The sequence below is a fragment of the Sceloporus occidentalis genome, unplaced genomic scaffold (assembly GCF_023333645.1).
Source record: "Sceloporus occidentalis isolate IW3139 unplaced genomic scaffold, rSceOcc1.0.p SCAF_21, whole genome shotgun sequence".
NCBI classification, from domain to species: domain Eukaryota; kingdom Metazoa; phylum Chordata; class Lepidosauria; order Squamata; family Phrynosomatidae; genus Sceloporus; species Sceloporus occidentalis.
In genome coordinates, this window is record NW_028317001.1 from 1674028 (window position 1) to 1697618 (window position 23591).

A 23591-nucleotide genomic window follows, 5' to 3' on the forward strand; every position below is an offset into this window, starting at 1 on the left:
TGCTCCTTCCCAGACAGCCATCCTGGACACCAGGAGTATGGCTGCAAAGCACTGAGTTCATCACCAGTAGACGGCTACCAGCTAGCCGGGCCGGGCAACCTTGGTGCACCTTTTGCTGTGGCTGGTCCTTGGTGCTGCAGTGGTATGGCTGGACTGAGTCTTCCTGACCCTTTTCTCAATGAGACTTTGGAGGGGACAGGTGAGTCCATCCAAAGCAGCCCCCCCCCCACTTGAGACTGCTCCCAAAGCTTGACAGCCATCATGGTGGGAATGGGGGATAATGGGTTGGGCAGAGGAGTCTCAGCATAAATCCTAGGGCAACTGTCCTCAGCTGGGAAAAGCTCACTTTTTGGAATATATGCTCCCCAAACTGCACAAGAAGAGCTGGAAAATCGTGCTTTTTTGGGCTATAACTCCCAACTGAGTGGAGAGTGGGGAAAGCTGTTTTGTTTTTTGAAGACGGAAACAGAGTTTGTTGCTGTTGTGTGCCTTCAAGTTGCTTCTGACTTGTGTCACCACTATCAAGGGGGTTTCTTGGCAAGATTTGTTCAGAGGGGGATTGCCACTGCCTTCCTCTGAGGCTGAGAGACTGTCATTTTCCCAAGGTCATCCACTGGGTTTACATGGCTGAGATGGCATTCGAACCAATGGTTAAACCACTACACGACAAGTAAAAGTGACAGAATTCTCCACAAACACCAGCCAGCAGAGCTGGAAAAACCGCCTTTCTGGACTGCATGGCTGGGGGATTCTGAGAGCTTCTGATCTTGGAGGCAGAGGAGACGTTGGTCCTCCTTGAGGGTTGCTTCCCAACCACACAGGATTGCTCAGGATTCAGATCCCTGAAGAAAAAGGGTCAAACACATGTACCTGGGTTGTTTTGCCCCCAGGCTGGTGATTCCGCAAAGTGGCCTGGCTTCTTGACCGGGATTCCTTTCATTTGCAAGCTAACCGGCTCCATCTGCGAGGGCTAACAATAGTACAAGAAGGGCGGTCCAGAGGAGCAAAGGGCGGCCATCCGCTCTGCCCCCCCCCCAAAATAAAGCACACAGACACACTCACACAATTGCACAAAGGCTGCTCTTCTCTGGTGCCCTCGCCAACCACCCCAACAATTGTATTTTGTGCTGGTGGGGGCACGAAGGAAGAAGAATATTGCTTTTCAAACCCTCCCCCCCCCAACCCTTTGGAAGGATGAGGGAGGAGGGAAGACTCCAAAACAAAAACAAGAGTAAAAAAGAAAACCTTATAATAATCTAAAACCCGCTGGCTGATAAAAGGAAGCGAGGGAGACGCGAACAATTGAAAACTACCTAAAAGCTCGGGAGAGGTTTATTTTATTAGTTCTTAATAAATATCTTGCAGATTTCCTGCAGGAAATACACCAGATCACATGTAGAATAGTTTGATACTGATGTCAACGGCATCGACATATGAAATCTATTAGGGGCGAAGCCACAGCAGGGCGATCAGTGTGTAGGAAAAGCTGCTCGGCACCGAGGCGGAAAAAGGCAGAGAGAGTGAGAGCGAGGAGGAGGAGGAGGCGTTGGGGGGGGGGGGATCTCACGGCCCTTCCAAATTCTTCCAGAGGTAAAAAAGTCAGCCAAGACACAGAGAGAGAGAAAGAGAGAGAGAGAGAGAGAAGAGGAGGGGGAGAAAGAAGGGAAAAAAATATATCCCACATCCTGCTTTGGTCTGCCAGCAATCTAAAGTGCCCAGAGATTAATTCTATGTCTGGCTTGGAAATGTGACTTTAAAGCATTTTAGGGATGGGGGGGGGGGGGGAAGAAGGTTGGGATGGATGGATGGGGGCAGGAGAACTGGGACTGGCCCAGTGCCACCAACTCTTCCATTCTGCCTCTCTTCTCCCCACATATACACACATACGCGCACACACACACCCGGCCATGTTTCAATGTAGACAGCAGTAAACCCCAGCAGACGCAGCCTGCTCCTTGTGCCAGGGACTCGCAGCCGTGGCAGCTGCGGCGCGTCTCGCTCGGCAAGCGCAGATGGGCCCCCGAGAGGGCGAGCTCGCACGCGGGGGCTTCCGCTCAGCACAACTTTCGGGGAGAGGGATGGAGGGTCCGGCAGCTCTGTTTTGGGACACTGGAGTCGCACCTTCCCCTGACTTCCTCACACAGGGACATTCGCCTCGGTGTGGCTTTGGTTCAAAGTCTGGGGAAGTTACTTCCCTCTTCTTCTTCTTTGTTTTGGATCACAAGTCCCAGAATTCCCCAGCCAGCCAACCAGCTGGCTGGGGGATTCTGGGAGTCGTGCTCCAAAAAGAGACCCTCCAAAGCTTTCCAAGCTTAAATGTTTGTCTTATTAAGTTCAATGGAACTTGGTCCAGTGAATTCAAGTTTACAGCCTAAAGTAAACCATTTTCTCCTTCCTTCCTTCCTTCCTTCCTTCCTTCCTTCCTCCCTCTCTGTCTGTCTCTTTCTCTCTCTTACACTCTGCTCCTCTCTCTCCTTGGTCAGGCCCCACCTAGAATATTGTGTCCAGTTCTGGGCGCCACAATTCAGAAAGGACATTGAGAAACTGGAGGGCGACAAAAATGGTGAAGGGTCTGGAAACCATGCCCTATGAGGAACGACTTAGGGAGCTGGGGATGTTTAGCCTGGAGAAAAGAAGGTTAAGAGGTGATATGATAGCCCTGTTTAAATATTTAAATATTTGAAAGGATGTCATATTGAGGAGGGAGCAAGCTTGTTTTCTGCTGCTCCAGAGAACAGGACCCGGAACAATGGATGCAAACTACAGGAAAAGAGATTCCACCTGAACATTAGGAGGAACTTCCTGACAGTAAGGGCTGTTCGACAGTGGAATGCACTTCCTCGGAAGGTGATAGAGTCTCCTTCCTTAGAGGTCTTTAAACAGAGGCTGGATGGCCATCTGTCAGGGATGCTTTGATTTGGATTTCCTGCATGGCAGGGGGTTGGACTGGATGGCCCTAGTGGTCTCTTCCAACTCTACGATTCTATGATTCTATGATTCTATTCACTTATCACTAAAAAATAATTTTATCTCACCTTGCACTTTCCCAAACTGCAGCTTCATTTATCGGATAAAGAGAATTTTACCCCAATTGGTATCCCAGGACGGCATATGGATAAAATGCATTTAAGCCAAATTAATGGAAATAGAAGTAAAAGGGGGCTCAAAGTATCTTAGAGAATTGGGCGCGTTGTAGCAGGTTTTTAAAACCGTGCGTGTGTACAAATTTTGGAATAAATCCCTAAGGCCTGAAAGGTGGCCACAAACGTGGAAAGAGCAGCGGGTTGACAAAAGTTTTTGTGGGGTCTTGTGTGTGTGTGTGCCCTACTTCAAAAATGTTGGCACCTTTCCTCTAAGCATTTATGGATCTAGCAAAGTTACTTTTAAATTATTAGTTGCAATTGGAACAACACACACATACCCTGGTGTAGTTACATTTTTACAGAAAAGGTAATTCTTTACTTCCCATTTCCATAGCAGCAACTTAAAAATGGGTTCTTTAGGTTGTGTAAATTTTTTGGTTAATGTTACAAGAGTGTGGTGTGAAGCCCTGCTCTCATTTTGCCTTCACAGCTTCATCACAGCCTCAGTACCCAGAGCAGGGCATGAGCATGCAATCCTCCTTTTTTAGCGATGGAGGATACCCTTGCCAACTGCAAAAGTGACATAGAATGACTTTGAGGAATGGTCCCTGGATTAGTGAGGGTCTGCAGAGAGCTTCCACGAAAGATAAGACTGTAGCAAGTGGACCTGGCCAGTTAGAAGGAAAAAATGATTTCCAGTCCTTCATACCAGATAGCTTGAGAAGAACAAGTGCTAACAAAATTGAAAGTATTTCAGGTCACACCGTGGTCATACATCAGTTACAAAGGAAAGGAACTAATTGCAAGTAACTAAGTTATTTGCAAATAGTACATTTTTGGCTCTAGGGAGGTGCATTATACCAAAACCCAACTACTAAAGTATACTACCCCGCTCAAAAAAACCCAAGCACCTGTTTTTTAACCAATTAAACTATGATGTATTTTTAAAACGCACCCTTTGGGACACACTGCGAGAAGGGAAGGTCGTGTTTTGCAGATGTTCCCTGCAAGGGTTGGGGGTACATACAGAGGGACCCCTATTAGAGAAGCACCTGTGAGTCACAACGGCCCCACAAAAGCCGTGGTTGGCTGTGGCGCTTCCCACTCGCCACATCCCCCTCTGGCCCAGCCTCAAAAGGGAAAGCAGAACTCCATCTTGTCACCTGAAGCTACTGGTGGGGAGAAGAGGAAGAGGGAGACCTTTTCCCAGCAGTGACACGTCTGCCGAAATGGGCCCCCGAATCAAGGACCAAAGTGGCAAAGGGGACTTCTTAGTGAGACCGCAAAGTTTCCAGGGAGACCAATGTTAGGACTGATACACCCCAAAAGCAATGCCCGCATCCAATGCTGAAGTACCACCAACCCATTCCTCAGACAAGCCAGAAACCCCCACGTGCCCAAGGACAGCGAGACGGAGCACCTCCCCGGAGCACCTCTGCCTCCTGCCTCATTGGCAAGGCCCTAACAATCACCAGAATGCCAACGCAGAGTAGCTCATGCCTTTGTTGGGGGCAGTGGAAATATCTGCAAGGATCTGGTGGGGAGGAGGAGAAGAAATGGTCCCAGGGGTGGCCTATGAACATCCTATAGTGATTTATACAAAACTGTAATCCAATAATATGGTAAAGCAGAACAGTGTGTCTGAGATGGGTTTGATTCCAAAAATTATAAAACAAATTATTAAAGGGGAGGGGGGAGAGAGAGAGAGAGAGAGAGAGAGAGAGAGAGAGAGAGAGAGGAAAGACCCACAGAGTCCAGATTTGAATAAATTGGGCACAGATGGGAGGGGAAAACGGAGCAGGGGAGCTTTTGCTACCTGCCCCCCCAGCCCCGATGCCCTGCCACAAGGCACGGCTTCAATTAGCTCGCTTGCAAACCCAAACGTGATCCCCCCCACTTCCCCAAAACTGCAGCATTAAAAAAATAAAGGCAGGGGGGGGGGAATATATGTAACATTCTCAGCGCATCTGTGGTCAGGATATAGGGACCCACCGCCTCTCTTGCTAAGTGGATGTGCAGATGGCTACCAAACAGCCCCATGCAGCCACCCCAGGGGAAAGGTTTCACACTCAGCAGCCTCACATGGTGGGAAAGGGAAAGAGCCAACAGACGCCTCCTCCTGAGGAGAAGAGGTTGAGCGGCCAGGAACATGGCTCCTTGTGGCAGGAGTGAGGGTGACAGGGACCCCCCTCCCTCAAATGAAGACAGGCCTGGCAAGGACTACCAAAGAAAGAAGGAAGCTGAAGCCCAAGGCAACAAGCAAGGAGCCAGGAAGAGCAGGACCCATGGAGGCTGTGATGATGAGGCTCTCGCATTCACCAGAATGGGGGACCCACGTGCCAGGAAAGATCCGCTGGGAGAGCGCTCCCTTGATCCAGCCTTTTGACCTCTGTCTCTTCCCCATTGTTATGAAGGCTGCATAGGAAGGAGGAGGTGGCAATGGGGAAGCAGAGGAGGGGGCAAAAGGGTTCTGGTTCTAGCTCCCGTCCTGTCCCAAGGACTGTGTTTTTGGGGGCATGGAATGGGCACAAAAACCAATCAACAAATGGCAAGACAGCTCCTGAAACCTGGCACAGCCTGGGTTGGGCTAGGTTGGGAGGGACGTCCCGACTCATCTAGTTGCCTTGCCAGCAGATAGAAGAACTGCTGTGGGCCTTGCTTGCGGACTGAGCGCTTGCCCACCCTCCCACTCAAGAGACACAGGCACAGTACCTTTGGGCTGGGAGTTGTACACAGCAAACATGTTGATGGCCATGAGCTGCAGCATGCGGGTGCTCCCGATGGGCGGCGGGCTGTGCTCCAGCAGCGCCCTGAACTGGCTGAGGACTTCAGCTGCCACAGACGGAAATGTCTCCATCCTGAGGAGCAAGGCAAGAGGGAGAGAGATGTCAACACCTGAGCGATACTGCTGACTGACTGGGAGATGGCAAGCTGCCTCTGATCTGGGATGCTTGAAGTAGCCACCTGGGACACGCCAGGCCAAGGAAGCCATGCCTCCCGCAACCAATGGGGAAGGGCAATGGGGGCTGCAATCCTGTCACACCTGGAGAGTGCTCTGCTACTACTCTGAAGTGCAGCCCAGCAATACCTTGCAGGGAGAAGCACATTTTTTTGGATTATGAGTCCAAGAATCCATGTCAAGAGGATTTTGGGGGTTGTAATCCAAAAAAAAAATAAATAAAAAAAATGAAAGCTCTGTGGGTAAAGTTCTGGCGTTAACAAAAGAAGGGTGAGCGTGATTGCAAGTGGGGAATGGAAATGAAGTTGGAAAGATGGGCATTCGCACATACGCAGGAAATAGCAGGAGTTCAAATACATGTGAAGCTGGAGCTGAACACCCCTTACCCCAGACACGAGATCCTTCTCGCCTCAATGCCCCCAAGACTGGGTACCACATTGGCAGAGCCCCTGCATGCCATGCAGAAGGGGTTCAATCCCTAGGACTGCCAGGATAAGGTCTGAGGAGAAGGGGATGGAAAGGGCTCTTCCCTCCCACTTTCTGTTTCTTTGAGCCCCGGACGAAACCAGCAGACCTATTCAATGAAGGAACCCAATGGCAATCCAGTCGAACCCCTGAACAGTGCAGGAACTCAACACTGTTGGGCTGGGTGGAAAATTAAATTGGTAGGAGTTTCCCATGACAACTGGGTCCAAAATGCAGCAGAAACTACCCCTAAATCAATGGGGAACATAACGTGTTCATTGTTGCTTCCAAAACTTGAGCTCTTCTGCATGAATCCCAGTCAGCAAAGCTGGCTGTGAGATTCTGGGACACATGCAGAAAGGCCACAGGACAAACTTCCAAAGACAGGGGCAGCTGGCTCCTCCATGCCCACAGTCAGTGACAGATAGCAGGGCTTGGCTTCATTTTTGCTCTGCTGTCCTCGTCTGGACGACTCACTGGGGGCTAATCGTTGACCTCAATTAGCCATCTTTTCTTTTCCTATTATTTGGCTCTTGCCCAGCTTTTAACTGTCATCCCTCTGCCCACCCTGCTGTCCCATTCGCCATCTTCAGGCCTTGGAAGTGGGCAGCCCCCCCTCCCAAGATGGAGGGGCAGCGAGGAGGAGGAGGAGGCCAGGATCCACCATCTCCAGGCCGCCCCATGCCCTCGTCTCCAAACACGAGCCCCAGTTGCTAACAATATTGGAATTCCAAAAAGGCTTCGTAATGCTGGAAAAATAAAACAAACATCCTGCGAGCCTTACCCAATCCTGGTAAACAGCTTCCCATGGGCATGGAGAAAACTCAGGACGAACCTTTTGTTCAGCTGCATGGGAAACAAAAAAAAAAAGGAAAAAGAAATGAAAAGTGGGGGGAAGATGATGAAGAAGATGAGAAAACAATCCAAACTCTCTCTCTCTCCCTTTTCCTGTGAACGAGAGAGCGTCCCGAGTGACAGGATAACCTGGCCAGGGGATGTGGGGGTGGGTATGGCAGATGGGAACCAAATGGCTGGTGCGCAGCCACCGAGGCCAAGGGCCAGCAGCAGCGGCCGGCTGCGGAGGCTCTGAGGGCGAGAGCCAGGCCGGGCCCCTGGCACCCTCTGCTGGTGGATGAGGCCCACTGCAACTGGCGCATGCCCTTCCGCTGCCATTGCCACCACCCTTGGCACAGGTCTTCCCTCCCAAAAAGGTCGCCCTCTGTTTTTCTGTGGCTTGGTGGAAGGGATCGGAACCAGCCCAAGGGGAATCCAAGCTGCTGAAACTGCTTTAAAAACAAATAAGGAATTAACAGAATGTGGTGAGGGACGTTTGCCATTGCCATCCTTTGAGGCAGAGAGAGTGTGACTTGCCCAAGGTCACCCAGTGGGTTTACACGGCTAAGTGGGGATTCGAACCCTAGTCTCCAGAGTCTTAGTCCAATGCCAAGTGTGGTGTAGTGGTTTGAGCACTGGACCCTACTTCTAAGACTGGGGAAAGCGGCATGGCTGGGACCATGACTGTCATACCGTGAATGTCACAGAATAAAGTGGGAAGAAAATTCTTTGTGTGTGTAAGTTGCGGGGCCTAAATATCTGAAAGGCACCAAATCTTTCCTGATCTTGTAAGTTAAGCAGAGTTACCTCTAGTTAAAACTTCCATGGGAGACCGCCAACAAACAGAAGAAGGGATTGGCAGAAACAGTTGAAAAACTGGCAAAACCTTGAATATGCCTTGCCTAAGAAAACCCTGCAAGGCAACTCAAAGGTACACAGATACAGTGGGCTCCTGGTATCTGTTGAGGCTTGATTCTGGGAACCCCCATGGGTACCAAAATCTGTGGATACTCAAGTCCCATTATATACAATGGGATTGTCTACTGGTGTCCCTTACATAAAATGGGATTTATATTTTTTGGAACATTTTCAAGGCACAGATGCTTGTATCTATGGATTAAAAAAAACCCCATGGATAATGGAGGGCCGACTGTACATGTGTGTATAATTAACTAAGGCCCTGAGCTAGCCAAAGTGGAAGAGAGGAGTGCAGGAGGAGAAGGAAAGCCCATTCCATGCCTCCCCCCCAGTACAACCAGTGGCTGCAGCAGAGAGGCCAGCAAGCCTGAGCAGCATGCTTTGACACCAGCATAACCCCAATGAGCTCAGCCGCCCCAGAGAGGTGAGTGGGAAGGTTCAAACCCCGGCCAGCAGTGGCTGAGGCTCTTCTCCAAATGACTCTCGGCTGCCCTCCCCATGACTCACCTGGGAACCTCCTGCTTCCCACAGGCCAGAAGAAGGAAACAGAGAGAGGGTTGCGGGCACCATCTGGGGGCACTTCCCCAAAACAGGGGAGGTGGCAAAGGAGGAAGAGGAAGGGGGATAGTCCGTGTCCCCCACCCATCGTTGTTTCCCATGGGTTTTCCCCATCTTTCTCTTTCATGCAAACACACATGTGACACACGTTTGCCCCCCTACAAGCCCGGGAAGAAGGTCACCGTTCTGGCACCCAATTCAACAGGCGGAAATCGGGACCTGGCCACGCTGCAACTTTTGAGACCATTTTATTTTTTAAGACCTGGTTTTGGCCCTGCCCCTCCCCAAGTGCAAACCTCCCGGGAGGCTTTTGGCAGCCTCCTGGAAACAAAACGAACGGAAAGAAATGTAAAATATGGGGGCTAACAACACACACACACACACACACACACACACACACTCCAACAATGACAAGTCAGACAGATAAGAGAGTTGGAGGCAGGAGTCAAAGGCAGCCTACCAAAATTTAGCAAAACACACACGCAGACACAGTTGCAAAATCCTGTGTCCAGGAGCAAGGGAGCCTCGCCATTCGTCCCCCACCCAAGAAATCCAAGCAAACAACTAGGGTGTCTCTGCCCCTTCCATGTTCAACACACACAAAAAGCAGCTTTGCCCAACTTGGCACTCCCTGAAATTGGCTGTGAGATGACAGGCGCTGTGTTCTGGCACATCTTGGGAGCTGGAGGTTGGAGAAAGCAAATGGGGAGCAGAGACAAATCTGCCCTCCCCTCAAAACAACCCTGCCTGCTCCCTTGCATTGCTACCCCAATGTTTGCTGCTTTCCTGGCATCTATTTGAGGGCCCTTCTCCCATTCCAATGAGTTGAAAAACACCCTTTCCAAGGCTTTATTAGTGGATTCTGGAAGTCTGAACCCAAAGGGGTTGGTATTTTTGGCTCCATCCCCTCTGGCCTTTGGACCTGTCCACCACTGGAACATGAAAACTCCTCAGAAACACAGTTTATCTCTCCAAGATGGGATGGAGTGGGGCTCCCCATGTTTGGCCTAGAGGCTAGTGGGGTGGAGAACCAGAAAGCAAGCTGGGCTGCCACCTTGGGCTGGAAAGCATCATGGCTGCTGTGTCGCTTTCTGGAAGGCAGCAAACATCAGGTTTGTAAGGGACAGACACAAGAGAAAGAAGTGTGTGTGTGTGCAAAAAACGCACACACACAACCCTCCTTCCATCATGCTGCTGTCCAGTCCCTGCTGGAGTAGTAAGTCCATGGTTTCACCTGCCATTCAAGAATTGATCCAAGAGATCTGCTGTAGTGGGGAAGTAATCCCCAAGATCCTGTGCAAAGGGAGGGCAGGTGGAACATTTTCTATGGAAATGTTCCAATGCTCTCTTTTTCCTTGGGAAACCTGTCCTCCTCCCCAGTTTCCTCGGCTGCTGTACTGCTGTCAGTTGGACTAAACACAGGATATGAACTTCTAGCGATTCCTCCAAGGAGACCTCCACTGGCAAACCTTAGAACCCAGAGGTTTGGATTGACAAATTGTCACACTGCTAAACTTCTTTGCATAAAACCATTGGCTTCTAGCACAAGCAGTCAAGACAAAATGTGGTTAAGCTGCACATCCGTTAGTCAAACAGAATTGTGAACTAATTGTACTGAATCAGATTTTTCTCAGTGTGAATGGAACTGATCATAAATACAGTGGGCCGCTGGGATTGGGTTCCCCCTGTGGATACCAAAATCCATGGATGCTCAAGTCCCATTAAATACAGCTGAATAAAGAAAATGGAAAAACAAGGTTTAGAATTGATCTATCTTTAAAATATTTTCAAGCTGTGGATGGTTGAATCTGTGGATAAAACATTTGTGGACACTGAAGGCCAACTGTAGTACAGTGAGTAAACTTGAAGGAACTACAGTTTTGCCCTGACAAAAGAACTGTTGATATAAGATATATCTGGCACAGTTCTCTTTAGGTCTATTTCCTATCAATATCAGCGTTCTTTCAGGTGCAGCCCCCCTTTTTGGTTAAATATAAGGGAAGTAGATCGCATTCTCAATTATTACAAGTATTCCAATAAAACATTTTCCAGATAAAAGGTTTGAATAAAACATATAAGCCAGAGGTGCAAAAATCATTGGACATTTTTTTCTGGTCCTACTTTCCCCAGAAAATACACTAGCTGCCACCAAGGGACCAGCATCCCTCCAATCGTAGAGACTGGAAAAGGACACACCGCACTGAAAGGCTGCTGGCGTGAGCCCAGGCCGGTCCAGGAATCGGGGACTCGGCACCTGAGCATCCGGATCCCAGATGGGAACCGAGGCACCAAATAAGGGAAGGATTCCAACGCAGCTGCTGCTCTGGGTGAGGCCGGGCTGGGCTTTGCGGCAGCGGTTGGAGGGAGGCAGAATAGGATGGACGGTCAGGGAGGAGGGCCTGTTTCAAGTTAAAAATGGTTACTTCAGGTTTGGAAGCAAATTTCGGTATCTGTTCTTTATCAAGCGAAGCAAACCCCCCCCCCCAAAGCTCAGGAGCAGCAGCCGCAACGCATCTGCAGAGCAGAAAGTGCCAACGCCATGATCTGGAGAGAAGGAGGGTGACCCCCCCCCCAGTGGAAAAAGGCCAGCTCTTCCTTCGTCAGGAGGCCGGATGTGGGGCAGAGGAGGGAGGAGATGGTGATGTCACAGCTGGGAATGAGTGGGGCTGTCCTTTGGGGGGGGTGGATATAAGTCTCATCTCTTATTATTCAATTTTAAGAAATGGTTCACAGGAGGTGTGTGGCAGGATGCTGGAGCACAACAGGGCAGAAGATGGAAAAGGGCAGCAAAATTTGTGAGGGAAGACTGTTGTCCCTGAATTCTTATTCTCCCTGCAGAGAGAAAATTTGAATTACAGAAATGTTGGGCTGGAAGGGACCCCAAAGGCCACCCTTGCTATGCAGGAAAACGTAACTCAAGCACTCCTGAGAGATGGCCAACCAACCTCTGCTTAAAGCCTTCAAAGAAGGAGAGTCCACCACTCTCCAAGGCAGTCCATTCACGCTCACAGTGAAAAAGTTCTTCCAAATGCTTAGGTAGAATCTCCTTTCTTGCCATGTGAATAATCACTTGGTTCGTGCTCTAGTCTCTGGAGCAGCAAAAACAAGCTTGCTCCCTCTACTCTATGAAACCCCTTCAAATATTTAAAGATGGCTCTATCATGCCACTTCTCAGTCTTCCCTTGTTCAAGTTAAACAAACCCAGCTCCTTAAGGCATTCCCCCCATAGTAACCTGGATTCCAGACCCCCAATAAGCAGAGCAATAAGCCTGGGGAAAGTCAGGTCCCAAAAGCAGCTATCCTAAAAACCTTAAAAACAAACTATTTTGCAGGGAAGAAAGGGGAAGTGAACTAGAAGTGACTTCCACTCATTTCCGTTTGTTAAAAAAGACCTCCCCATGGCCTTAAATGGCTCAGGAGAAGCTAAAAGCATGGCAGAGAAAGACCTTCAGCACCCCTTAAGAGGACATGTGGGGAGGACACAAACATTGCTGGGGTTTTTTGGAGTTGGTACAGCCTTCCAAAGTCTCCCAGGGGTCTGGCGTGTTATCCCAGCCTTCCATAGTTGACCACTACTGCCCAGACACATGAGCTGATGGTTGTCAACCCTACCTATTCCCTTGCCCTCTCAAATTATGACAAGGGTTGCCTCTTGGGCCTGGACACTCTGGGTGTTCATTTTCCCCAGGGTCTCATAGGTGGTGGCATCAAAAGATCAAGTGGGGCTGGGAAAGATGCCTACAGTTTGCTCTGGGTGCTAATGCTCCAACAGGTCTTGATAGGGGTCAATGCGAGGCTGCAGTGGGTGGTTTGTGGGTGCAAGCGAGAGGGGAAGTCTGTCTGAGCAAATGAGTGGGAAGCCAACCGCCCGCTCAAGCCCAGAGCATGCCGTGTGTCACGTCCCTGAGCCCGTGGGGGCTGGGCATGTGGTTTCCGTGTCAAACCAGCCTAACTGCAGCCTGGCACCCATGGCTTCCTCCTCGGAGAAACTTCTCTCTCCACCAGAGGAAAGAGAGCAAAACCTCAGCGCAAAATGAAACGGCTCAAGTCAAAATAAGGCTCAGAGGTGGTTTTGGTGACCGAGGTCAAGGAGGCTCTGAGAAGGGTGATGAGGGGAGGGAGAAGCGGCACACGAGAGCGCGCACAGGTTGCCCGCAGCGGCACAAAGAGCGGGTGGCGGGGAGGAGCCCACCAGCCTGGGAACTGGGTTCCGAAACAGAAAGGGGGGAAATAGATCAGCCAACCCACCTCTCGGAATCAGTCCCAGATCTCTCTTCTCGGCTCTCTGTGGTGAGCGTGGCACGCAAAGGACACAGCACCCTTCCTCGTGACACAGCAAAGGGGGGAGGGAGTCATTTTGCATGCACTGGGCACAGTAAGCTGGGATCCTCGCTCTTCAAAAGTGAGCTCCAGTATCCCTGCTCCTGAGCACAACTCACCCCTGAAGAGCTAGTCAGCTTAACTGGCCTTCCTTCCCCTGGAGCTTCAGCTGGACCAAATAGACTATGTGTGTGGTGGGGGACAAAAGGATGGGGAGAAAGTAGGTCCCTCAGGCAACAAGGTCCACCCCACAATTTTTTGTTAACTCCAAACCCTGCTGGATAATTCATTGAACAGGAACCCCAACAGGAAGTGACCAGAACATTAACTTGTAAATCATTTCCTGTTAAAGGCCTCTGCTAGGGTTAGAATAGCCCACAGAGGGCCAAAGATGGACCTGAATTGCCCAGGGGAGGGAGGGATGCATTTACAAAAAAGTGGGTGCTGCCCTCCAAGGTTCCCTGGGCCTCCAAAAATCAGTCAAAATGGCCACCAGAAGTGGTGCAATGTTGCAGAAGATAAAGTGGAGCCTGCCAGGTACTGGCCCAGGGAAACAGCCCCCACTCGCTTCTACTGTTCCCAAATCTTCCAGGAAAGAGCATCAGCACTGCCGCTCAGGACAGCAGGAATCACCCCAGGCACACAGGGTGCTTTGGGCATTGGGTGCCAGGCATCCCTGCTGTGCATCAGTCCCCAAACTTTCCTCTGCCTCTGGACATGGGGTACAACATGGTCCCTGCCTTTGCTGAATTCTCAATGGTTGTTTTTTTTGCTGGAAGTCACTTTGAAAATGTACTGGAAAGACAGGAAAGACATCCAGCAAACAATACCCACTCTGTGCTCCAGAGGGGATCCTCCTGCCATCTGCCAGAAATCCAATGGCCACATATAACCAAGGGCAGCCCTGCTTGGTTCTGCCCTCTACCCTTCTTTTTCACCCCCTCAGCAGCACATTCCCTCCTTGCAGACTGGATCTGGGTTGGATCTACACTGTCTGCTTACAACAGCAACTGTCATCACTATTCATAGCTGAAGTTCTGTGACTTGCAATTTTGTGAGGAATTTGGAGTTCTCTGTCAGAGAGTCCTAGTTCATGTCTTTGAACTGCAGCGCTAGAACTCTCTTCTAAGAGTGAAGTTCCTGGAGACCACAAATCCAAGGAGCCAAACACAATTGAGCGAGGGAAGTCACAAGTGAAATCAAACTGATTCCACTTTGTAGTGCAGAAATGCTCCCAGCTCCAGATACTCAGAGCAACATTCCCTCTTCTTTCCTTCTTGGCTGACAAGGAAACACGTTACAGGTCTCCCTGCAGGCACTGTTGGCTCTCATGTCCTCCGGAAATGCTTACGGAGCACAACTGACTCTGTCACTGCCCTCCACAAGTGTTGCTGCCACCACTGTTGCATAACAAGACCACCAGCGCCACACTGTGGCCAGAGGAAACATAGCTTCTTAGCCATCCTTGGGTAGCATTACACAGACACAGACCCTCTCTCTCTCTCATACACACTGTTTTATACAATCCCTGAAGAGCAATCTGCACCTTTCCTTCTTTATCTGTCTCCAATAAAGCAGTGCTCAGACACACATACCTTGGTCCTACCTCCCCCCCACCGCCTGGTGCCCACAGCTCAGTGGCCCCAAGTACTCACATCACTGGGGCTAAGGTTCCCGAGCCCGTTGTCCTGCTCTGAGTCGCGGCCAGATTCATGTCCCTGGCCAGAACGGGGATGGGAGGGGTGGATCCAGAGCTCTAGGCGGGTGGTGTCATCCACTGAAGGCCGGAAGGAGCTCGTCTTTTTGCCCTTCATGCACTGGACTGAGCTCTTCTTCTGATCCAACTGCTCAGCCTGCGCAGAGAGAAGGCAGACGTTGGGAGAGGCACAAGGAGGGTGAGAGAAGAGTGTGAAGGGAGGTCCTGCTTCATCCTGTCCCCATTTCTTACCTTACGTTTGGTCTCCTCAAAGAGGCTCATGAGGCTCTCCTTGGCAGTCAGGATGGGGTTGCTGGCAGCCAAGCTGCGCATGTAATAGTAGACAGCATCCAGCTTTCTCCTCTGTGGACACAGCAGTCAGATGGATGTTAATGGCACCTGGCCTCCCTGTAGCACCCCAAAATGAAAACATGAGGGGGCCTAAGGTTTAATTTAGCCCTGAGGGAACTTGAAAAGGGGCCGGGGGTGCTGTGAATTAAAGCAATTGGAACTCACTGCCTGGAAGGGAAAGATGAAAGGAGGAAGAACCAACATCTACATAGTATGTCTTCACCCCAATATATTTCACCTACAGTCTCCATTGGGACACTGAGAAAGTGGGAGACCTGTAGCTGGCACCATATGGCAAAGCTATTTCTTGGAACTCAGAGGAGAACAGCTTTCTCTGACAGATCTTAAACTGAAGCTGGTTTGCACTTCTTAAACGAATATGTTTTGGCACACTGGTTACAATCTGGTGCGACACAGTTTACCTACCCTATTCAGGGGGGTTCCCTCCTGATGTGTTGGCCTACCCACGATCCCCCAGCCAGCATGACTGCCAGCTGGGGGATGGTGGGAGCTACAGTCCAACACATCAGGAGGAGCCTTGTCAGAATGGGAGCAGACAGAAGCTCAGCTAAAAGTCTCCCTCTCTAATAAAGCATCTCACACACATACACACACTTCTCTCTTGGAGCCTGTGGGTTTCCCTCTTACCGTATAGACAGCCAGGAGAGCCAGCTGGTTGTAGGGGCGTCCATTCTTTGGAGCAATGTGTTGGGCTTTCAGGTACCAGCTGGAGGCGGGAGAAGAAAGGTCTGTGATGAAGCCTGCCTCCTGGACACCCAGCTAGCACCTTGCTTTGTCACAAAGCCCTCCACCCCACATTGCTCTGGGCCTCAATTCTAGCCCTCCTTCCTACCTGCGCGCCTTCCCATAGTTGGCTGTGTCGCTGCCTTGCTCTCGGTACCTGCAGATGTCACCCTGACAGATCAGGCTCCGCTGGGCACTGATGAGTGCATATTTCACCTGGGAAAGCGAGAGACAGAAGATGGGCAACATAGGAATGCTGAAGCCAGAGCTGCAGAATCAAAGCCTGCTGCGATGGCCAACTCTCTGCAGCAGAGTCTAATTCCGGAGGCACGTGGCCATGGGGCTGAACAAGAATTCCATGTGGCCTTTGCTATCAAAGGCTGCATATAGTTTTAAGAAAGAAGGCATGGCTATTCGCTACACATGTGGACCCATTTTCTGCCTTGACTGGGCCACAGATGCTTTCTCTCACAGGTTTAGAACAGCTAAGTTTGTCCCCTGCTGAGTCCTGGGAAGGACAGTCCTCCACCTGGAGATTGATGCCTCAGGAAACAACATCTTGACATAAAGGGGCAACATTCCCTCCCCTCCAACATCCTGACTGTCTTCTGAGGGAAAAGGGGGGATATTTGAAACCTGGCTTAAAATGTAGCCAGGTTTCCTCAGGCTGGCCCTCGATCCCAGGTCAACGATTTCTAACCATAGAACTCTCCACCTTCTCCTTAAGGAAGTGGTTTTCTCCCCACCACCAAACCAGCTCTCACCATCTTCAGCAGGGGCTTGCTGCGAACTGCCATGCCGTCCATGTAGTCTTCCAGCTTAAACTGGTAAGTCACCTGCAGCTTCTGCAGCAAATTGTCAAAGAAAAGGGTGCCCTGTGAGAAAGGGAGAAAAAACAGCCAGAGATGAGAAAGGGGGCTCAAGGGGCCAGGCCCCAATACTGCATCATCTCAGGAGGGAACATGCTCGACAGCATCCAAGGGGACCAATGATCCCTCCCACTTAGAGAAGGGAGTTTTTGTCCCTGGCTCAGAGGCTCCAGATGACAACTGCACAAAACCTCCGTCGTACCTCATCTAGGATCTGGAGCAGCTTGCTGCGGATCTCTTGGGCATTCTCTTCCAGAGGGTCCTTGAGCAACTGGCGGAACTTCTCAATCACCTGGTAGAAAGCGTTCTTCCAGAGAAGCTGGTCCACATTTTGGGTGTCAGCGAACTCAATGTCACTCAAGAGGCAGCGCTCATACAGCAGAAGCATCTCAGCCCTGCAATGGCACATAGCAACCGACATTGACCAGGGACTGCCAATGTAGTATGATTGTTATCCTTCTGTCAGGACTCTGGTATCACAACAAACTACAAACCCCAAGATTCCACAGCATTGAGCCATGGGGGTTAAAGCGGTGTCAAACTGCATTATTTCTGCAGTGCAGAGGCAGCCCAGGATGTCTTTCCTCATCTTTTCATACTAGAAAGAGCAGGACAGAGGATCTGCTGCGTGGGGCAACCTTGGCTGGGAGATTCTGGAACTTGCAGTTCAACACAGCTGGAGAGTGCCAAGTGGTGATGGGGATGCTATGGAACTACTCATCCAAAATACGGGGATGTGGAGTTGGAAGAAATTTAGAGTCCAGCTTCATAATAAAAAGAAACAATATTAAATGCCAAGCTGGTTACCTATTTACTCTCATAGGACTTCAGAAATTTTAATCCAACAAATATATTTTTGTTTCCTCTGTCTAAGTAGCTTGTTGATACATTTCGTGGTGGTGAAGTGCCCTGTGCTACCATTTTCCTTCAGTAAATTTTAAGTTACTTATTAATAGATCTTTGCCATTTATGAAGAAGTCAGACAATAGAAAAAAGGGAAGAGGCAGAGTTGTTGGGCGTACTGGCTCCCTCGATCCAATCTGGGGGCAGAGAAGCACAGTCCCTCTGCTCCACCCCAAAATCCATCCTCCCACAAACCCCCGAGAAGCTCGTCCCATCCTTCCCAGCATGCCCTCCGGACAGCCCCTCACCTGAGCTGCCCCATCTTCTCCAGGCCCTCGGGGCTCAGCCTATCCCGAGAGAGGAGGTTGCTCAGCTGCTGTTCCAGGTTGCTGGCCTCGCGGAGGACCTTGCTGAGCTCCTGCTGCTGCAGCCCACGGACCTGCTGCTCCATCTCAGGGCTGAGCGGGGAGGCCAGTAGTGGACTGCCACAGATGTAGGCCTCATGGGGCTGGCCTGGGTAGCCAGCTGTTTGGTAGTAGGGCCCAGGGTAGACCCCATTGCTGGCTGCCATGGGGTAGGGCAGGGAATAGCCGGGATAAGGGTAGGCTGGAGCCTGGCCCACAGAGCGACCATAGGAATAGGGGTTATCTGAGTTCTGGAAGCGGTAGAAGGAAGCCTGGGTCTGACGGGGGTCCCCCCGGGGGGCAGCAGGGGGAGCAGCCTCATCATCCGTGTCCAAGAAGTGCAGCGGAGCCGTTTGGCTCTTCAGTGCCGGCTTCTGTTCAGGGTTGTTGGGATCCCAGAGCCTCCGCCCAGAGCCCCCTCGGCCCCTGCCTCGGCTCCCTTTGCTGAGGCTGTTGCCAAAGAGGAGGCGGTTTCCTGCCGAGTGGGGAGCCTCGGGAGAGCCCCCACCCCCAGCCGTGAGGTCTGTGTTGGCAGGAAGGACCAGAATCCCACGGCCCCTACCTGGGGGCTTCCCCTCCCCTCCAGCTTCCGTGGAGTCACTCAGGCTGGTCCCTGAGGGCTTGCGCTTCCGCCAGTCCCCTTCAGACGCATTTGGGAGACCCCTGCCCGGGCCTCGGCTGCCACCACCATTGGGCTGGGTGCCTTTGGCCTCCCTTCCACTGCTGGTTGTCCTGGAAAGCCAGCCATGCTCTGGGTGCCTTTTCCTTTCCATATCCCTGCCTCCCACACCCTCTTCAGCTCGGTCATCATCGAGGGAATCGGTGGAGGAAGCAGACAGCAGCTGCTGTTGCAAGGGCTGCTGACGGGGATGGAGTCTCTCCTTCATGGGCTCCGGCCGCTTCTTCCCGGCCTCCATCTCCCCGCGAACCCCATCTGTACTGTTGTTGCTCCCAGCCGAGCTGGTGCTGCAGGTACGGTATCGGTTCCGGCGTTTGTCAGAGCGTGAGTAGCGTTTTGGGGTGCCCATCTTGCTGCCAGGGGCAGTGGTAGCCTCCTCACTGCCTTTCTTGGGACGCTCTGCCCTCCTGCCCTTCTCTCCTCGGAGGGGCCTGGTCCCCTCTTTGCTCAGGCTCCCCTCTTTCTCCTCCAGAACTGAGGGCCGCCTGCTGCCTTCCTTGCACTTCCCAATGGCATCCCTCTCGGACTCTTTGCCCTTCTCTCCCTTGGTGGGGGGCTCCTCGGCCCTTGGCTCTTTGGATGAGGCTTGCAGGCGTTTCCCAGGCTGGTAGATCTGCTGGTCCGGCTTCTTGGCTCGCCGGATGATCCGAGGGCACCAGTCTTCAGGGGTGCCTGCCTGGCCTGTGGGAGCCTCAGCATTCCCTTCTAAGAGGCCATTTGGCTGCTGGCCATTTCCAGTCTGCAGCTTCTGGGGGCCCTGTGGATCCTCCCTGCTGGAAGAGCTCTTGCCAGGAGCCAGTCCTCCCTTGGGCTCCTCTGGACCCGGAAGCTCTGGCTTTGCCACGGTGGGCTTGTTCCGCAACCGGGAGAGGCCAGGCTTGTAGATTTCGAGGTCTGGGCGCCTGTTGTCCTTCCGGTGCCGGGGCTCTTTCATGATATCTGCAAAGTGGGAAAGGCAAATAAGACCATCAGTCTCTGAGCAGAAAATAAGCAGCACAGAAAGTGTATTTCTATTTTTATCTATTTCAAAAATTAAACTCCGTAAGGTCATTTGTAACTGCCACGCTACCTGTTGCCAAAGTAGTTCCAAACAGGAATAACAACACAGCACTTGGAGATTAGTATAAAAAGATACCTTTACTAGGAGATTAGCGTAGGAAGACATAAAGCTTGAGAGACCCATTGAGCTCAACAGCAGGTGAAAGTTCTGTGAAGCTCAAACGTTTGCACTCCAACTTGGCCAAATGAAGCCAGGTTATTTTGCCTACGTCACAAAACACTTCCAGCTCCGTAACCCTCTAGGACTTTCATGGCCGACATCCATAGTTTTTTGTGGGTTTTTCGGGGGGGCATGTTCTAGAAGAGTTTATGCTGGTGAAACGTCAGGAATAAGCTCTTCTGGAACACGGCCACATAGTCCACAAAAACCTAGCGACAGCAACCGATTTACAGAAAGAGAAAACACCTCCCACGGGGGCAACCATCCCAGGGCTAGTGGAGGGCGCCGACTGACCAGGCCTGTCTGCCATGGTGCCAGCTTCCAGGCCAGAGGAAAGAAGGCCCCATCTCCTCAAGGGGTTCTGAGCTGCAAAGCATCATAACACTGGGGGAGCTGTGCCCATGGCAACAGAGCCTTGGCTGGGCAGGGTTCTGGAGCCAGGCCTCCTCCGCCAAGGAAACGGGTGCCACCAGGCCTGCTGGGGAGAGGGTCCCCTTGGCTGCCAGCCATGGCTTCCTCCCAGGGCTCACTCCAAAAGCACCGCTCCTCCTCAGTGGACACAAGCAGGCCAAAGAGGCTGGATCCAGGCAGAGAACAGGCAAAAGCCCACAAGGAGGTTGCAATGGGAAGAGCCCTGGGAGGCAGAACACTTTGAAATAGAACCACAGAATCCTGGAGCTGGAAGAAGGCCCAGAAGTAGAACCACAGAGTTGGAAGAGGCCTCCTTCTCTGCCATGCAGGAACTCACAGTCGAAGCACCCCTGACAGACGGCCATCCGGCTTCTCTTGACAAGCTTCAAGGGAGGAGGCTCCAGCATCCTCTCAGGGAGCATCTTCCAGAGGCAAAGAGCTCTGGTCCTCAGCAAGATCTTCCTAATGTTGAGCTGGAACCTCTTTTCCTGGAGCTTGCATCCATTGTTCCATTGTGTCCTGTTCTCTGGAGCAGCAGAAAACAAGCTTGCTCCCTCCTCAATATCTGAGATCCCTCCAAATACTTAAAGAGGGATTTATCAGATCACCTCTTAACCTTCTCTTCTCCAGGCTAAAAGTCCCCAGCATCTCCCTGAGTCCTTCCCCATAGGGCCCCACAACAAACTACAACTCCCAGAATTCCATAGCCTTGAGCCAGACCGGGCTATTCCTCCAGCCTGCGATGGGATTCTGGGAAATGTAGTTCTGCGAGGCATTGGGCCTTCTCTCTCAGGGAGCGTTTGAAAAGGCCTTTTGAAAGGCCTTAGAAACAGCCTCTTCGGAGGGAAAAGGGAATCTGACGCGCCTCCCTCGGCCTCACCTGCTCCGGCTCTGCCCAGTACCGCCGCCGCTGCCTCTCCGGCTTCGGCCCGCATCCCTCGCCTCAGTTCCGCGGCCGAGACGCGGACGCGCTCCAACTCCGCCACCACCGCCGCCATTTTGGGCCTCCGGAGCCAAGGGAAACAAAACGGGCGGACGGCGGCCGCCGAGGGACAATCCCGGCCGGACCCGAAAGGCGGCGCAGCAACGCGCATGCGCAGTCTCCTCGCGGGGAAAAAAAGAAGCGCCCGCCAAAATGAAAAGGCTCCGGGTTTTGCCCCGCCCCCCTTTGAGGCACATGGTTTACTGGGAGGGAAGAGAAAAGAATAGAGCGTGGAAAAAAGTTAGAGGAGCGCATTCCGTCGCCGGGAGAGGGAGGCTCCGAGTTCGCTTCGGCCAACGTTTGCAAATCGATCTTAATTGTAATTAGTTGTAGTTAAGATTCTTCATTAGCTGCCTTGAGCTCTTATTTAACACCGAAATGTAATGAAAACAGGCTTCTCCCAATAAACTCCAAGCCAAGGTGGGATGCCTATTGGCTGTACTTCAGCTCCCAGCAACCCCACTAGACAGCATATACCGCCAATGGGGATTGGGGAGGAATGCTGGGAGATGCAGTGCAGCAGCCTCTCAAGGGGCTTCACAATTCCCTCCCCTAAAGCTAGAGGTAAAACAAGCCCCAGATGTCATTGGGTTGCACCTCCCATCATGCCTTACCTAAAGCCCTGGACAAGGCTGATGGGACTTCCATTGCATCTGAAGGGTCTGACAGTACTATCTCCGTGTGTGTATATATATGCTGGTGAACAGCCTTCTGCAACATACGCCACTGGTTTGGAATGTGGGACGCCGAGTGCGAATGTACCCAGGAAGGAACCCTGGGCTCAGTCCGAGGTGGTTTATGAAATGTGGTGCAAGGGCACCTGGCAGGAGCTTCAGAAGAGGCTGTGGGATGGCCAGAGTCTGGCTTTCAGGTCTACGCAGCCATGCAGGTTGGGGGATTTGGGGAGGTGCAGTCCCAAAAAGGTTCACCGTCCCAATCCCTGTCTTGCTGTGAGGGACTGGGGAGGTGGCAGGCCCCAAACCAACCCCTGGGTATTTGGGGAAGGCTCCCACAGAGATGGAGTGAAGGAAGGAAGGGGGGGGTGTCCATTAAGACACTGGGGACCTTGCTGGGAAAGAACGGCCCAATTCAGGGGGAACTGGAGCACACAGATTACAACACTATTTTTAATCGAACAGCGATTTATTTAGTTATTTTACTTTTCTTTACAGTTATTTACATGACAACAAGGCCAGGCTCTGCCAGAGTCCGGAAGCACTAGCTGGCTCAGGAGGAAAACTCTCTCTTCCGGAGGAGGCAGGAGGAATGCAGCTGCAGAAAGAACCCATCATCCACACGCAGCCCCGGCTCCATGGGAAGGGCTAGGAGTCCTTGCTTGGCACCCTCAGTCCACCAACTCCCCCACAAGCATGTCCGAAGGGGGGCACATTCCAAAAGGGGATGTGCCCTTCTAGTTTCAAGCCCCAGGGATGTGTGTATGTGAGAAAGAAAACAGGGTTGCCACTGGCAGATCCCAGCCCACCCCACAACAAAACAAACCGGACTCCCCCAGTCCCTTATGGGCCCCTGTGTGTGCCCCACATCTGCCAGCTGTGTGCGATGGAGCAAAACACCAAGGCTGAGACAGGCCTGCATAGAAAGGGCCCAGCAGCAAAAGTTGTGTAGGGAGGAGGTCGTCCCCAAGTGCTTCCTCACGAAACCTGCTCCCCAGGCTCAACTTACTAACACTGACCCACAGACCAAAATGGTTTTAAGCAGTTGTTGTTGCTGACACCTTTTGACAACTTGCTTTCTCTGGATGGAGTCATTCTGTGGGCAACAGCTGCACCCAAACAGGGAACCTCTTTTGCCTTTACATGTTCAGCCCCCAGCAGCTTGATGCGTGAGCAACAATAACCATCTGCCTTGCCTTCGTCTCCCAGCGTCCACTCCAAGCAGAACTTCAAAGCCATGTTCTGGGCAGGAGCTGAGAGCTGGTGGGACTACTACAAGACCACAAAGGCAGGAAGGGCCCCAAATCTTGGGGACCTCAAGAGCCACTGGTTCCTTTGGAGTTGGGATATCCAGCCCCCCAAAACCACAAATCCTCAGGCGTTTCCCTAGTAAAATGGGGGTTTAAAGAAAGCAACGTGTCCAAAGAGGAGGAGAGAAGACAGTTATCAAATCCATAGCAGTCACAGTTGATAGAAGGACGACGCAGGGTGTAGGTAGCAGCCCTCCAAGCCAGCATTCCCTCCACCCCAAGGAAAGAGAACCCACTTCCACGATTGAGAAGGGCTGGGCCTGTGACTGCCT

General features: G+C 51.7%; 1 protein-coding gene across 1 annotated transcript in view; it reads right to left on the reverse strand.

Annotated features, from left to right (window-relative positions):
- The window catches only part of LOC149301344 (telomerase-binding protein EST1A-like), a 66939-nt gene extending 45555 nt beyond the window's left edge, over positions 1-21384 (reverse strand). The window contains exons 1-10 of the mRNA XM_089483893.1: positions 21234-21384; positions 17949-19662; positions 17000-17192; positions 16693-16803; positions 16038-16144; positions 15833-15911; positions 15086-15196; positions 14793-14990; positions 7292-7353; positions 5796-5941 (exon numbers count right to left, since the gene is read on the reverse strand). Of these exons, the coding sequence (XP_089340019.1) occupies positions 5796-5941; positions 7292-7353; positions 14793-14990; positions 15086-15196; positions 15833-15911; positions 16038-16144; positions 16693-16803; positions 17000-17192; positions 17949-19662; positions 21234-21351 (2839 nt within the window). The 5' untranslated portion in view covers positions 21352-21384. The remainder of the gene's footprint in view (positions 1-5795; positions 5942-7291; positions 7354-14792; positions 14991-15085; positions 15197-15832; positions 15912-16037; positions 16145-16692; positions 16804-16999; positions 17193-17948; positions 19663-21233) is intronic.
- Positions 21385-23591: the final 2207 nt, after the last annotated feature.